At 36.6% G+C, this 12,280-nt stretch overlaps 2 protein-coding genes across 2 annotated transcripts in view; one reads left to right on the top strand and one right to left on the bottom strand.

Annotated features, from left to right (window-relative positions):
• The window catches only part of LOC140233873 (ergosterol biosynthetic protein 28 homolog), a 65,596-nt gene that overhangs the window by 46,357 nt on the left and 6,959 nt on the right, over nucleotides 1–12,280 (top strand). The window lies entirely within an intron of this gene.
• Nucleotides 1–12,280, bottom strand: part of LOC140232333 (uncharacterized) — a 41,353-nt gene that overhangs the window by 26,479 nt on the left and 2,594 nt on the right. The window contains exons 2-9 of the mRNA XM_072312468.1: nucleotides 10,524–10,591; nucleotides 9,932–10,080; nucleotides 7,964–8,057; nucleotides 7,101–7,304; nucleotides 5,721–5,885; nucleotides 4,993–5,146; nucleotides 3,767–3,855; nucleotides 2,469–2,657 (exon numbers count right to left, since the gene is read on the bottom strand). Of these exons, the coding sequence (XP_072168569.1) occupies nucleotides 2,469–2,657; nucleotides 3,767–3,855; nucleotides 4,993–5,146; nucleotides 5,721–5,885; nucleotides 7,101–7,304; nucleotides 7,964–8,057; nucleotides 9,932–10,080; nucleotides 10,524–10,591 (1,112 nt within the window). The remainder of the gene's footprint in view (nucleotides 1–2,468; nucleotides 2,658–3,766; nucleotides 3,856–4,992; nucleotides 5,147–5,720; nucleotides 5,886–7,100; nucleotides 7,305–7,963; nucleotides 8,058–9,931; nucleotides 10,081–10,523; nucleotides 10,592–12,280) is intronic.

The following is a 12,280-nucleotide window of genomic DNA, read 5'->3' as shown; positions in this document are numbered from 1 at the left end:
GTAGCATCAATTAGTGTATGCAAACTGGATTCCTTATATAGTGATTTCATGTGATATCAAGTTGCCCACCATAATGGTGGCTTCCATAGGAAAGATGATCAATATTCATTCATGCCTGTCTCTTTAACAACGATGTTCTTAATAAACCACAGGCTTGCGTTAGATTTGCCTGAAGTAAACATATCTGCGGCTTTTGTATGCAGGCTTGATTTCCAGTCAGTTTGTGCAATTGACTCCATTATGGTGAGCACTGTGACATCACTGGGAACGCTTTATATTGAAATATGATTGTCAGTTGCAGGTTAACTGAATAATTTGTTACCAGGTCTACACGAAGAATTACCAATAAATTTGACTAGGTACACTAGTGAACTGGTCTATTTGGTTCCATCTGCTCTAACCCCATGTATTTATCAAAGCAGGCTGCAGATGTTTCTTGGAAAAAGAAGTTGAATCAATTGAGCTTCTACCCACAAGTTTTTCAAAGTACATCACTTATATGGAGGTGAAAAATGCATATAGTAACTCTGGGTCCCATTACCCTAGGGATCGATGATTTCCATAAATTTTTACTGTAATTTTTCCCCGATTCCAAAGAAAATGGATGCAATAAATACAGGCACATGCATATTATACTGCATCACTGTTAATCAGGTGTGACAAATGCATGTGTTAACTCGATCACATCATGGAGACATGATCTTCATCCAGGGAGCATGGATGACCATTGGAAGAAACTCCTCTCTAGCTGCTATTTGTAGCATTTTCACACACACACACACAAAAATAACATGCGAGTGTTGTCTGTCAACAGTTAACTTCTCTAAATATGAGACCACAAAAAAGGTTTCATGAAAGCAAGTCAGAATTGCCTGTAGAGAAGGGGGTCTTTAATCATGCAACCTCAAATTTTCTCCAGTCAACTCTTCCTTCAATCTGAATATTTTATGAAAATTACTTTAAAACCAATGGTCATCCATACTTTTTGACATGTGATACATATTCATTTGATTGACACGGTAACAATTACTGTAACTTTATATCTCCTGTAAAGTCCAGACCTCCAGCTGCAGTTGGGCAGAGACCAATGTGATAACTTCACAATTTCATGGAAGCAAATTACATTTATTATGCAATAGCAATAGCCAGTTTGGTGAAATTGGTTAATATCTTCATTGTACAGCTAACTTCTGTGCACTCCAGATTCTGAGTACAGCTGTTATTCACTTCTGGTATCATAATGTTCGAAAATATAAAATCTGCCCTCCAGGAGAAGATGAAAATATAAAAACTTTGTGGATGATGCACAATGGGAATAGCTCACTTGAGCTAAAAATCATGAGAAGAATTACTTGAACTTGAACTGGGATGATCTGGACGGGTACTATTTGCTAAAATGCAACTGAGATTTGTTCCAATGTTTTTACATACATGCCACACCTCAACAGGTCATTCAAAGAGGGATTGCAAGTTCAAGTGAGATTTCAAACTGTTTCAATTTTTCGAAAGATAAACTCTCTAGATCTAGTATAACACATTTGTCTTCCACTATGTATACAAAATTATGAAGAAAAAATAGCAGTTTCAGAAAGCGCTTCCTCACCGAAATCGGAAAACGGCTCTCGATCTAATTTATGACAATGAAATGCAGAGACGTCTTAAGTACGAAACATTGACCGAGCTTATTATTTTTTAAGATTACTTTTTTGGCATATTAAAGCAGTTTTAGTGTGATATGTTCCAATTTCTACAGTATGTTTAGGAAATTATAGTCTTTGAAAGGGACCACAATACCAGTTTCATAAAATGCTTTGACGTTAAACTAGGAACAAGTAAGAAAAAATTTCAACATGTTCTGGCTTACTTTTTTACCAACTGACAGTGTAACCCAACAATGAATGGTGCTGTGTTTTTGGAAGGCAGCTAAGAGACTTGTGTAAGTAAAGTATTTTTTGGATTAGTTCATAAATCGGTAAGCCAAAATCAATGAGGAATAGATAAGGCCTTGATCTTCCACTAGAGCTGATTCAATAAGGCTGAAATGCTCTTTTTAGGGCGTTTTAGCTGAAAATTTACTGACTGGAATAATTAGTGGACCAAATTATCATTCATAGTACAGTGGCAAATTGATAGGATAGGATTTGTCTCTACTCTGGGTTGGCCATTAGGCCTACAATTCCAATTCCAACGTTAGATTAGAAATTCAAATAGATGAGACAGATACCATGGTTCTATAGGCCTAAATACCCTTGCTTTAAACTAGATCTGGAGAGTTTATCTTTCGAAATGTTGAAAGTTTGAAATTTCAAATAAATTTGCAATACCTCTTTAACATCCTCTTACACTTGTGTGCTAGTTAGGAGGACATGAAACGCCCTCTGCTGTGGGGAGAGGACATCATCCGAACACTGGTAAACAACAGACGCAAGAAAAGAGAAAAATGAATGGAGGCAAGGTGGATAATGTACGTCAAAGACATAGAAGGCCTTGAACAGTCTGTCGAAGGCCGCTACAACATTTTCTCCAGCTGGCACACACTTCCTGTGCAAGACCAGGAAAAACTGCTCAGGATCTGTGTCAGGGCCAAGGCACAGGAGGAAGGGCTGAGTGAGCTTCTCAGGTTTTCGCTCAGCATACCCAGCAACATCTGTACCAACCTGTCATTAACATAAACAAAAATATGTATTAATCCTTACATAATATAAATATATTCAAAATTATGCTGGACACATCAATATTTGTGGTGTGTTCACTGAGTAAGGGCACGCTGTTTTTTTAATGCATTTTTGGCAACTTCATTTTTTCTTACAAAGTTTAAAAACAGTGAATATTGAAAGAAATTAAAATGAAAGTGGGCAATAAGGGCTCATAAGAAATCTGATTATATTTGTTTTATCTCCCACAAACTAAGATTCTTGCAATACGATTGGTTAAAGTGCAGTCATGTCACAAAAGATATTTTCTCTAAACATGTCAATCTATTTGTGGATAAATGACGCAACACATATAATGATAGTATGGGTGAAATAGACCTTATCTTTTTATTTCTTTTAATTCATGACCTCGGGACAAGCCAGTAAATTTCCACTGGCACAGAGTACGCTACTGCCACTGGCTCGGTAACTCTTGCAGTGATGCTGCTAGGAAAACTTTAAATCTCCTATTATAAACCACAATTCGAATCCCATAAGATAAAAAGACATCTAAACTTTAAGTTTATAACTTTGCAAGCCTCAAGGGTTATAGCTTTATAGACTCAAGATTCATCATTACAATAAACTCAAAATTGACAGTCAATCACTGGTGTAACTTGATGGTAAGATACAATTTCTGAAAATTCGGGGAAATTTGTGTAATTCCCGAAAACTACTCAGTACATGTGGCTCCACGAACTAATAACGGAAAAAGAAACAGAATTTGCAAATAATTGTGAAAGAGTTGACAGCATAGTTCGAGGGTGAAACACATCTTAACTTACAATCTAAGATAATCAATGTAGAAACTGTTGTATAATGATGCCCTTAAGTACTCTTTAAATAGGAATGTGAAATATCCGAGGAAGCTCTCCTGCATGATAATTTGGAAAATGGGTAATTTCTGACGTGTCATGTAAAAGCTCCAATAAAGAGCATGGACTTTTTCATTCATTTTATTTCTTCATATTTTATTCTTTTAAAAGAATAGAAAAAATGCAATTGAATATTCTCTTCAGAATATCATTGGCTCTCTAGTTGATAGGCAATCAGAATATTGTTTATTTGCTTACTGGTTCATGCTGGAACAGGTGGCCCACTGCAGCACTTCGAGATTCTGATGACTTCTTGCTGCCTTTCTTGCAGCTGATGGCATTAGATGCTGGAAGTAAATGGCACAGAATCTGGAGTGCACACAAGTCAGCTGTAAAATCAAAGAGTGAACTCGTTGAAGAAAACTGAGCTTAGCTAGCACGTTCTTATAGAATTATGCTTGTACATAGGTGTCAGAAATGAATATGGTACCGGGAAAGAGTGTAGGAAAGGAGAATGCAAAAGTGCCAAGTTATGAAGTGAATTATGGTAAAATACAGTCAACTCCCGTTATAACGAAGTCCTTGGGACTGGCACTTTTCTTACGTTATATATAACCGAACAAATAAACAATAAAAATGCATAGAGTGGAAAACATTGCGGCCCTAATTTTTACTTCATTGTAGCCTGAATTTCGTTATAACCATGTTCGTTATAACAGAAGTGCACTGTATATGTCAGGTGTCATAGAAGCCTACATATTGAGAAGCCTGAATAAAAGCTTTAGAAAAATAGTCAATGGAAAAACTATGTATGATAAGAGTGCTGCAACGCTTATTTCTGTTTTACTCTATTTGTTTAGATTTTCATCTATACCTCAGATATCACAAGTGAGATTGGGTTGGCATATCAAAGATGATTTTTCATGAATAACCAAGGAAACTGACAAACAATTCCTCTGTTCACTTATAGTTTTTGCACAAGCTAACAGTCTTCCCTGGTACCTTTAATATTGGTGCATTCATTTTGTTTCTATTTTCAGGAGTGAAAGTATAGGAGTAGCTAAAATGTCTCACACAACTTGTGCAAGCTAATGAAAAAGTGCTAAATACATACAAATACTGTAATTTTATCCCTCTGAATTGAACCGTGTGTCAGAAGACTGGAAAAAGAAACATGATCTTACACACACAAACACACATAAAAGAAAAGAATGCATTGATGGGTGACCAATGATTGTGAAGTAATTGTCACAACAGTAAAGATTGTAAATGATCGACATAAAGCACTTGATGCAAGATTTCCTAAGATACCTTTTCCTATTGGCAAAAATTTTGACTGGCCTTAAAAAGGAAAGAAAAAAATTGTTCAGCACATCTCTAATAAACACAAGTTAACTGAGACAACAATTCATGAAAATTGATTCAATTTCATAATTTATAAATCTAGAGATTAACCATTAGGGGGCAAAGAAAATGAATCTTACCATTTCCCTGTTCAAATCTCTCAATGGTGCTGGATACAGCAGCTGAAGAATTGTTTCTGCCCACTGCCATGATCTTCGGCAGTAAGTCATGCCTCCAAGAACTAACCAGGTTGTCGCAGCGATGGCCAAATTCAAGCTGAAAGTCGAGATCGATCTGAAATTAAAGATTAGATTATAGGTCCTGAGGAAGTGCACAAAAAGCTGAAAATAAGTTGGAATTAAAACTGCAAATATTCTGAAATCAGTTTTAAAGCTAACTCTCAAACCCTTGTATAATATGCATCACAAAACATTATTGCCTCATTATGATCAAAGTGGACATAACTGAATGATGCCTAATGCCTGATACTGTAAGAGACTTTCTGTGTGACACATAAAAGGTTAACAAAGTTTCAGATCACGAAAACTTATTAGGAGCTCATCCATATATTCTGAATTGAGGTTTCATGAATGGCCTTTGCTAAATGAAATAGCACTTTAGGGACACATTTTTAAAAGGCCTAAATTCAGGCTCTTGCCTGAAACTAGCATCCCTGCAGTCTGGGATAGGAAGTGCATCTCTTTTCTTCAAAAGATTTGTTTTTTCACAATACTCAAGACACATAGATACCTTCCCTCAAATAATAATAAAACACACCCACACACACACACACACACACACAAACATAATAGCTATCATCTATGTTCCTCATCTCCTTCCCTCTCTGTTTACAAAATGTTGATCTTACCAAACTAGGCATGTCTTGATACCGTGGATACCGGATGAGAACCTCTGCGATGGTCAATCTTCCCTTCCGGATTTCCTCTTTGCGATGTGGGAATGTCTCCTTGAACTTTGACTTGATGAGTGTCACATTATCTGGTGATGGATGGTGGTATTTCATCCACTGTACCTGCAATTTCACATAAATGAGGGAACTTATTTAGTTTGTGGGCTAGATCAGATACGGGTATCACTGTGTTATTTTCATCGTTAAAACATGGCAGATGAAAACTGAAACCATTGTGTGCATTGTTCAAGTACTCCCACAAGGTAGTTATTATGAGTACACAAACAAAAACATTGCATAGAAGGTAAATGGAAAATGGAAGAAAGGGGTTAATGAGTCTTTGCCTTTTTCTATTCCAGTCCAAATATAAGTTACTAATTGTGTGATAAAAAAGTAAAATCTTATGAGTACAACAGTGAAAATATGATTAAAATCGGATGAAAAATAAGTTATGACATTTTGAAGCTTAGCTAATTTCTGCAGGACAGTTCTTGTACAGTTGATATGAATATGCAAATGAGTGAGTTGATGATGTCATCACCTCACAATTTTCCATTGACACACACACACACACAAAAAATGATGAAAATTCAGTGTTTCTATCATTAAAGTCTAAAACATGATTTTATTCCTGGTTGAATAACTTCAGAATAGTGATCCGTTAGATATATGATGACATAAATGGTGTCCCGAGATACCAAATAAAAATCAGCCATTTTGTTGAATGATTATTATTTTTTTTCAAGGTTGTACCCTGGGTGCCAAAAAGTGGGAAATTATTTTGGTGCTGGAGCTAGCACGCGCTAGCCACTGCACTGTACTACACTGCACTGCACTGAAGCACACACTATTGCTAGCACAGAGTACCATGCATGCATAGTATAACATGCAGTGGCATGGGAATGACTATGTACACGCACACAGTGCATGCATTTCTCTGCGGCTGTCCTCGAGTGGACGTGAGGTGGCGCTACACAACGTGATACCCCGGGGTACAACGGTATCCCGGGGTATCGCGTGATGCATATCAGGATTTGAGACTGGGGCATAATAGCATTTGAATGAAAAACTGGAAATTTCAAAATTTTATGTACAAACTATATGGCAAGTTGTGAGGGGATGAAATCATCACTTTACTATTGCATATTCATATTGACTGCTCAAGAACGGTTTCCTAAAAAATTAGCGAAACTTCAAAATGTCATAACTTCCTTATTTTTCATCCCCTTTCGATGAAATTTACCCTTTTACTTGTGAGATTTTACTTTCTTTTCAGACTAACTTATATTTGGACTGGATTTCCTCTTTAAGGTGACTTAATTTTAACGATACACCTACTTTCTGTAATATCTCTTGAGATACTGGTTCTAGCATATCATCTCCTTCATCAACTGCTGGTTCAGAACCATTGTGCTCTGTCAGGGGCTTGGTGGGAGCTTCAGCTACTCTCTTCCTCTGCCCGAGGTGATGTGTGGCGTCATAGCTCCTCAAGGTCTTCAAACGATACTCAATGAATCCGTGACCCTTGTCATATAGGTACTCCTGAAATAAAGAATGCATTGGGAGTCATGCTTGTGCAAAAGCAATACTTTTCTTTCTACCTGTGGACAATATTATGTTTGAAAATGCCATAAATGTAAAATCAAACTAATGAGGGCAACTAGAACTTTTGCCAATGGTATGAAATTTAATTAAAGTCACCTTGACCTAAGTTGAAGTCACACAAGTGGAATGATCGCCTAAGTCCGAGCTGTATACTTTTCCTTTAGTTCTATTTTACTCTGTGGAAGATGAATTTTCTCAAAGTCAAGGCTTTTTCTCCAGTCTTAACAAATTTGACTTTAGCAGAGTTGAGTATAACAGATGGAGACATGATTGAAATTAATACAATATCAATATATAATATTAAAACAATGATTCAAATGAAAACATTTGACACAATTTCCCTGTAGATGCCCCCTTTTTTTGCGGGAGGGGGGAGGGGCTCATGCCCATATCCTGAACAACTTTGGGTCTTTGCCCCCTAAATAAGGATGATCTACAACAAGTTTGGTTGAAATTTGCCCCCTAGCTCTGGAGTAAAGTTGAAAATGTTAAATTTTATGCAATATGAATAAGATGCCACGTATGTTACTTGAGCTTTCTGCTAAGGAGGGCTAAAAAAAGTTGTAGATCACATAAACTTATGAGTATGAACTTACATATCCTTTTGCACCTGGTGTGGTGTCTTGTAAAGTGGGGTATTGCATCACGACTGCTTTGGCTAGAGCAGTCTTTTGCTCACTACTTGGGTATCTGAATTTAAAAAGAAAGCAAGAAGAATGTTAATCATATTCTAAGAAGCAAATATAAAACATTAAAACTTTGGCCCTCATTTCAATCTTTAGAGGGGCTGGATTATTCTAATGTTTTTATGCCTCCGCCACGAAGTGGTGCCGGAGGCATTATGTTTTCGGGTTGTCCGTCCGTCCGTCCTTCCGTCCGTCAGTCCGTCCGTCCGTCCGTCCTTCCGTCCGTCCGTAATAAATTTTGTGGACAAGGTAACTATCAAAAGCTGTTGAGGTATCCTCATGAAACTTGGCATGTATGTGTATTAGGGGGTGAAGTTGTGCCTATCAACTTTTGGGTGCACATGCTCAAGGTCAAAGGTCAAAAGGTCAAGGTTAAATACATAAAATTTCACTATTTCCACCATATCTATGCAATGCCTGAAGATATTTTCTTGAAACTTAGTGTATACATGTACTACCCAATTTAGATTCTCTGGTGAAAGTTTGGGTCATGAGGTCAAAGGTCAAAGGTCAAAAGGTCAAGTAAAAGTATTAAAACTTCTTTTTTTTTCTCTGTAAATTGGAAAATTGTTCAAGGTATCTTCATGGAACATAATATATACATGTACTGACTGGCAGTGATTATCTAGAGAATGTAGGGTTCATGGGGTCAAAGGTCAGGGGTCAAAGGTCAAGTGCAACACTTCAAAATTTTACTATTTCCCTCATGTTCATGCAATGCCAGCAGGATCATTTTTTTTTTACACTTGGTGTATGCATGTGTAACCTAATAGAAATTCTCTGGAGAGTTGTTTTTTTTTTTTTTGCCTCAAAGGTCAAAAGGTCAAAGATCAAGTGAAAGTGCTGAACTAACTTTTTCCTCCATATTTCGGAAGTGGCTCAATTTATCATGAAACTTACTGCATATTTATGCATGTTCTACCTGAAAGTGATTATCTTATGAATTTTAGGGTCAAAGGCCAGATGAACATGGTAACAATTTACTATTCAGTACAGAAGTTGCACTTTTTCTCTATACCAGTACCATGAAAATTACTCAATGCATAAATGTTTGAATGGGTCAAAGTCAAGTTAAAGTCCTTAAATCCCCAAATACATGCTCTCTTATTCATCCAATTAAACCAAGGTCAAGGAAGGTGAACATTCAACACATTTGTGACAAACTTGTCATTTCAATATTTTGCCAGTTTTGTGAAAATGTAATCTCACATTGTCCACATGTACTATCTAGACCTATTAGGAGAGTCATGCATTATGGCGGAGGCATATCAGTCGCCATAGCGACATTTCTAGTTTTTTTCTTGGCATTAGCCATTTCTATTGCTATTCAGTACCACTGTTTCCAGTACATTTATTGCTACTTTCGCCAAATATCAGTTAATACAAATGAAAATTTCATGCAGATGGGTTACATGTGGATGTGCACAGTAAGCAGAAAAATACAAGATCTGATTATCTATTGAAATTCATGGTAAATCAACTTCCATTTTTTTATTCATAATTATTATCATTATATCATAAGTATTATGACTATTATCGTTTACATGTGCCCGATGGGGCTACCAAGAAAGTAAGTTTGCGTGGAGTCTTGTACGTACTGTACACTCTGCTTACATGTTTCATACAAATATATCAGTCTTTATTTTTAAAGCTCTAATCATCACTTCATTCAAAACTTTATACTTAGCTTCTTTTTTTTTTTCTGGAGGGGGGGGGGGAATATTAGTCTGTTATTCTCTATACTTCAGAAGACAAAAAAAAAAAAAGGTGAAAAGGCAAATTCGATGGTGTTCTATACTGTATCTCATGGAAATGTCATACAAGACATAAGAATGGGAAACTGGTATTCCAGATCAATTTTCAAATAATTAAACTTACAGTTTTCTGCCTCCATTTTCAACAAGAAATGCTACAATGATCTGGATAAGCAGACGCCTCCTTGAAACAGTCAGAACTCCTTCCCTCAACTCTCGAAGTACCCCCTCTCCCTTGGAGTGATTTACAATTATGTGAGTGATGTCGAATTCCTAGGCAAATAAGTAAAATGTAAAAGTTTTATGAATCACACAAATGGAATGAATTAATGTCCCTCCAGTTCACATTATAAACTTGAAGTGCAAAATCATTTAATATACATATTTGACATAAGCAACAGCTCTAGTTACACAACTCAAGACTGATCATGACATGCTTTTCCCTTCTGTCGATACGGCAAGTACACATCTTTGTTAAATACAAGTACTAACCCCTCAAGGCATTCATTTTCAGAGGGAATGACGGCTCCAAAACTGCTCCATGAAATATAAAAAATACTTATTGTTCTTCAAATAAAACAAAACAAAACCAACCACGCTTTAAGTCTCTTAATGTAGCCTATTACAGAGATTCTAGAATACAAAATAATAGTGTCAATCAATTTCAAACTAGTCTCCCTTCATTAATCATCTTGGAAAACAACAGAATAGCTTACTGCAGGGTTAGTGAATCTCAGAGGCTCCTTCACTGATGTTGGCCCGGTGTTTCCAGCATTTGACAACCCTGCATTCAATGGCAAGGTGTTGGTGTAAAAATATGGTGTAAAAAGTCCTTTTTACTACATACTAATCAATAAATTTTGGAATACAGTTGAAACGTGATGTGAACTGCAGCCACCATTTGTATGCCTGATTCCAAAATGTCTCATCTTTTCTTCTTCCTTTTTTTCGACAGTTGAAACAAAGCAGGACTCTTGTAAGGAATATGGTGAAAAGACTTTTGAAAGCCTTTTCTAGCCCTATTCTAGCATCCAAATGTCTGTCAGAATACCATGGTGCTACAGCACTCCCACATCTCGTGTGCAATCATATAATGCACATCTGGGTATGTGGTAGGCTACTGCTAGTCCACTGTGACATCACAGTTCTAGCTGAAAATCGTCACACTCACACATCATGACGATTGATCCCCATTGAAATACCTAGCAGCTAGACGACATGGGACTCTTTTGAAATTGATTCTAAGAAACTTATAGGCGACCTTAGGTGTTGAAATCTGGAGTAGATCATCTTTAAGTTGTTCTCAATATGCCAATGTACCCAAAAAAGTCAGCGTTCTTGCAAAAATTTAAAAAAGAATAAAAATAAAAATAAAAAAGTTAATGAAGCCTATGGTGACATTCTACCAGTACTTTGGTTATTCATCTGCATGGGGACCTATATACGCTACCCCCATTGCACCGCTGCATGGTTATCTATCACCAAAAAATGATCAAAATCACCAAAATATTGATTTGGTTACCAGGCTAAAATTCTATCACCATAGGCTTCCAAAAATCACCAATTTCACCATTTTTGGTAATCACCATCTGGCGATCCATCGGCTGTCGCACTGATAGCAATGTAGCCCAACCAGATGCTGCGCGAATAGAACTTGTGTTCGCAAGAATCTGCAGTGATATACTAGGGTGATATTTAGTGTTCCCATAATGATAGAGGGTTCGGGGTATCCCCTGGTAATAATAGATGAGGGCCCTAGGCCTAACATGTAGCATGTATGTGTAGGACCTACACGTAGTATTAGAATCATCTAATGTGTAGTCTGTTAAATAATTTTGATGATGTATAAAACCAGTAAACTGTTATTTCCCTTTAGACCCTAGTCTTTAAGTTAGAATTGTCAACCGAGATCTGACATGATCTTTAAAAAAAAATAAAATTGTCAGATGTAAATCTATAAGAGCATTTACCAGTAATTGCCGATGCACAGATGAAATCGAGACAAACGCAGTTTGTCTCGATTTTGTAGCGTCATCTAGATTTCTAGACCTACTCGAGGATTTCGTGGCAGCGCCAAGCGGTGTTACTGTGTCTAGACAATGCACGTGCTAACAATTTGAAAAAAAAAAAATTGAAGATCGAAGTACAGTAATTGAATTTACCTTCCAATATTTTCTGAAAGGCATAATTTCAACAAGATAGCTCCTGATATTTAATAGAGAGGGATTTTCTCAAAATATTGTACATGAATCATATCTTTGGAAATCATAATGGGCCTATTTTGTTTAAGCTTTGCCAAGAAAATATGTTTCTAAAAAGTTAAAGACTTTATTATATCCACGAATAGAATGCCATCCTAGCAAGTACAAAGACTCAAAGATCTTTGGTAGATCTAACACTGAACAGTTAGGGCGTAGGATCGTATATGGAGAGGGAGACTAGCCCATAATACTGAAAAGACTTAACAAGTTAG

This window comes from Diadema setosum, chromosome 1 (genome assembly GCF_964275005.1).
Source record: "Diadema setosum chromosome 1, eeDiaSeto1, whole genome shotgun sequence".
In the NCBI taxonomy this organism is placed as follows: Eukaryota; Metazoa; Echinodermata; class Echinoidea; order Diadematoida; family Diadematidae; genus Diadema; species Diadema setosum.
This window is presented reverse-complemented; position numbering and strand designations above follow the sequence as displayed.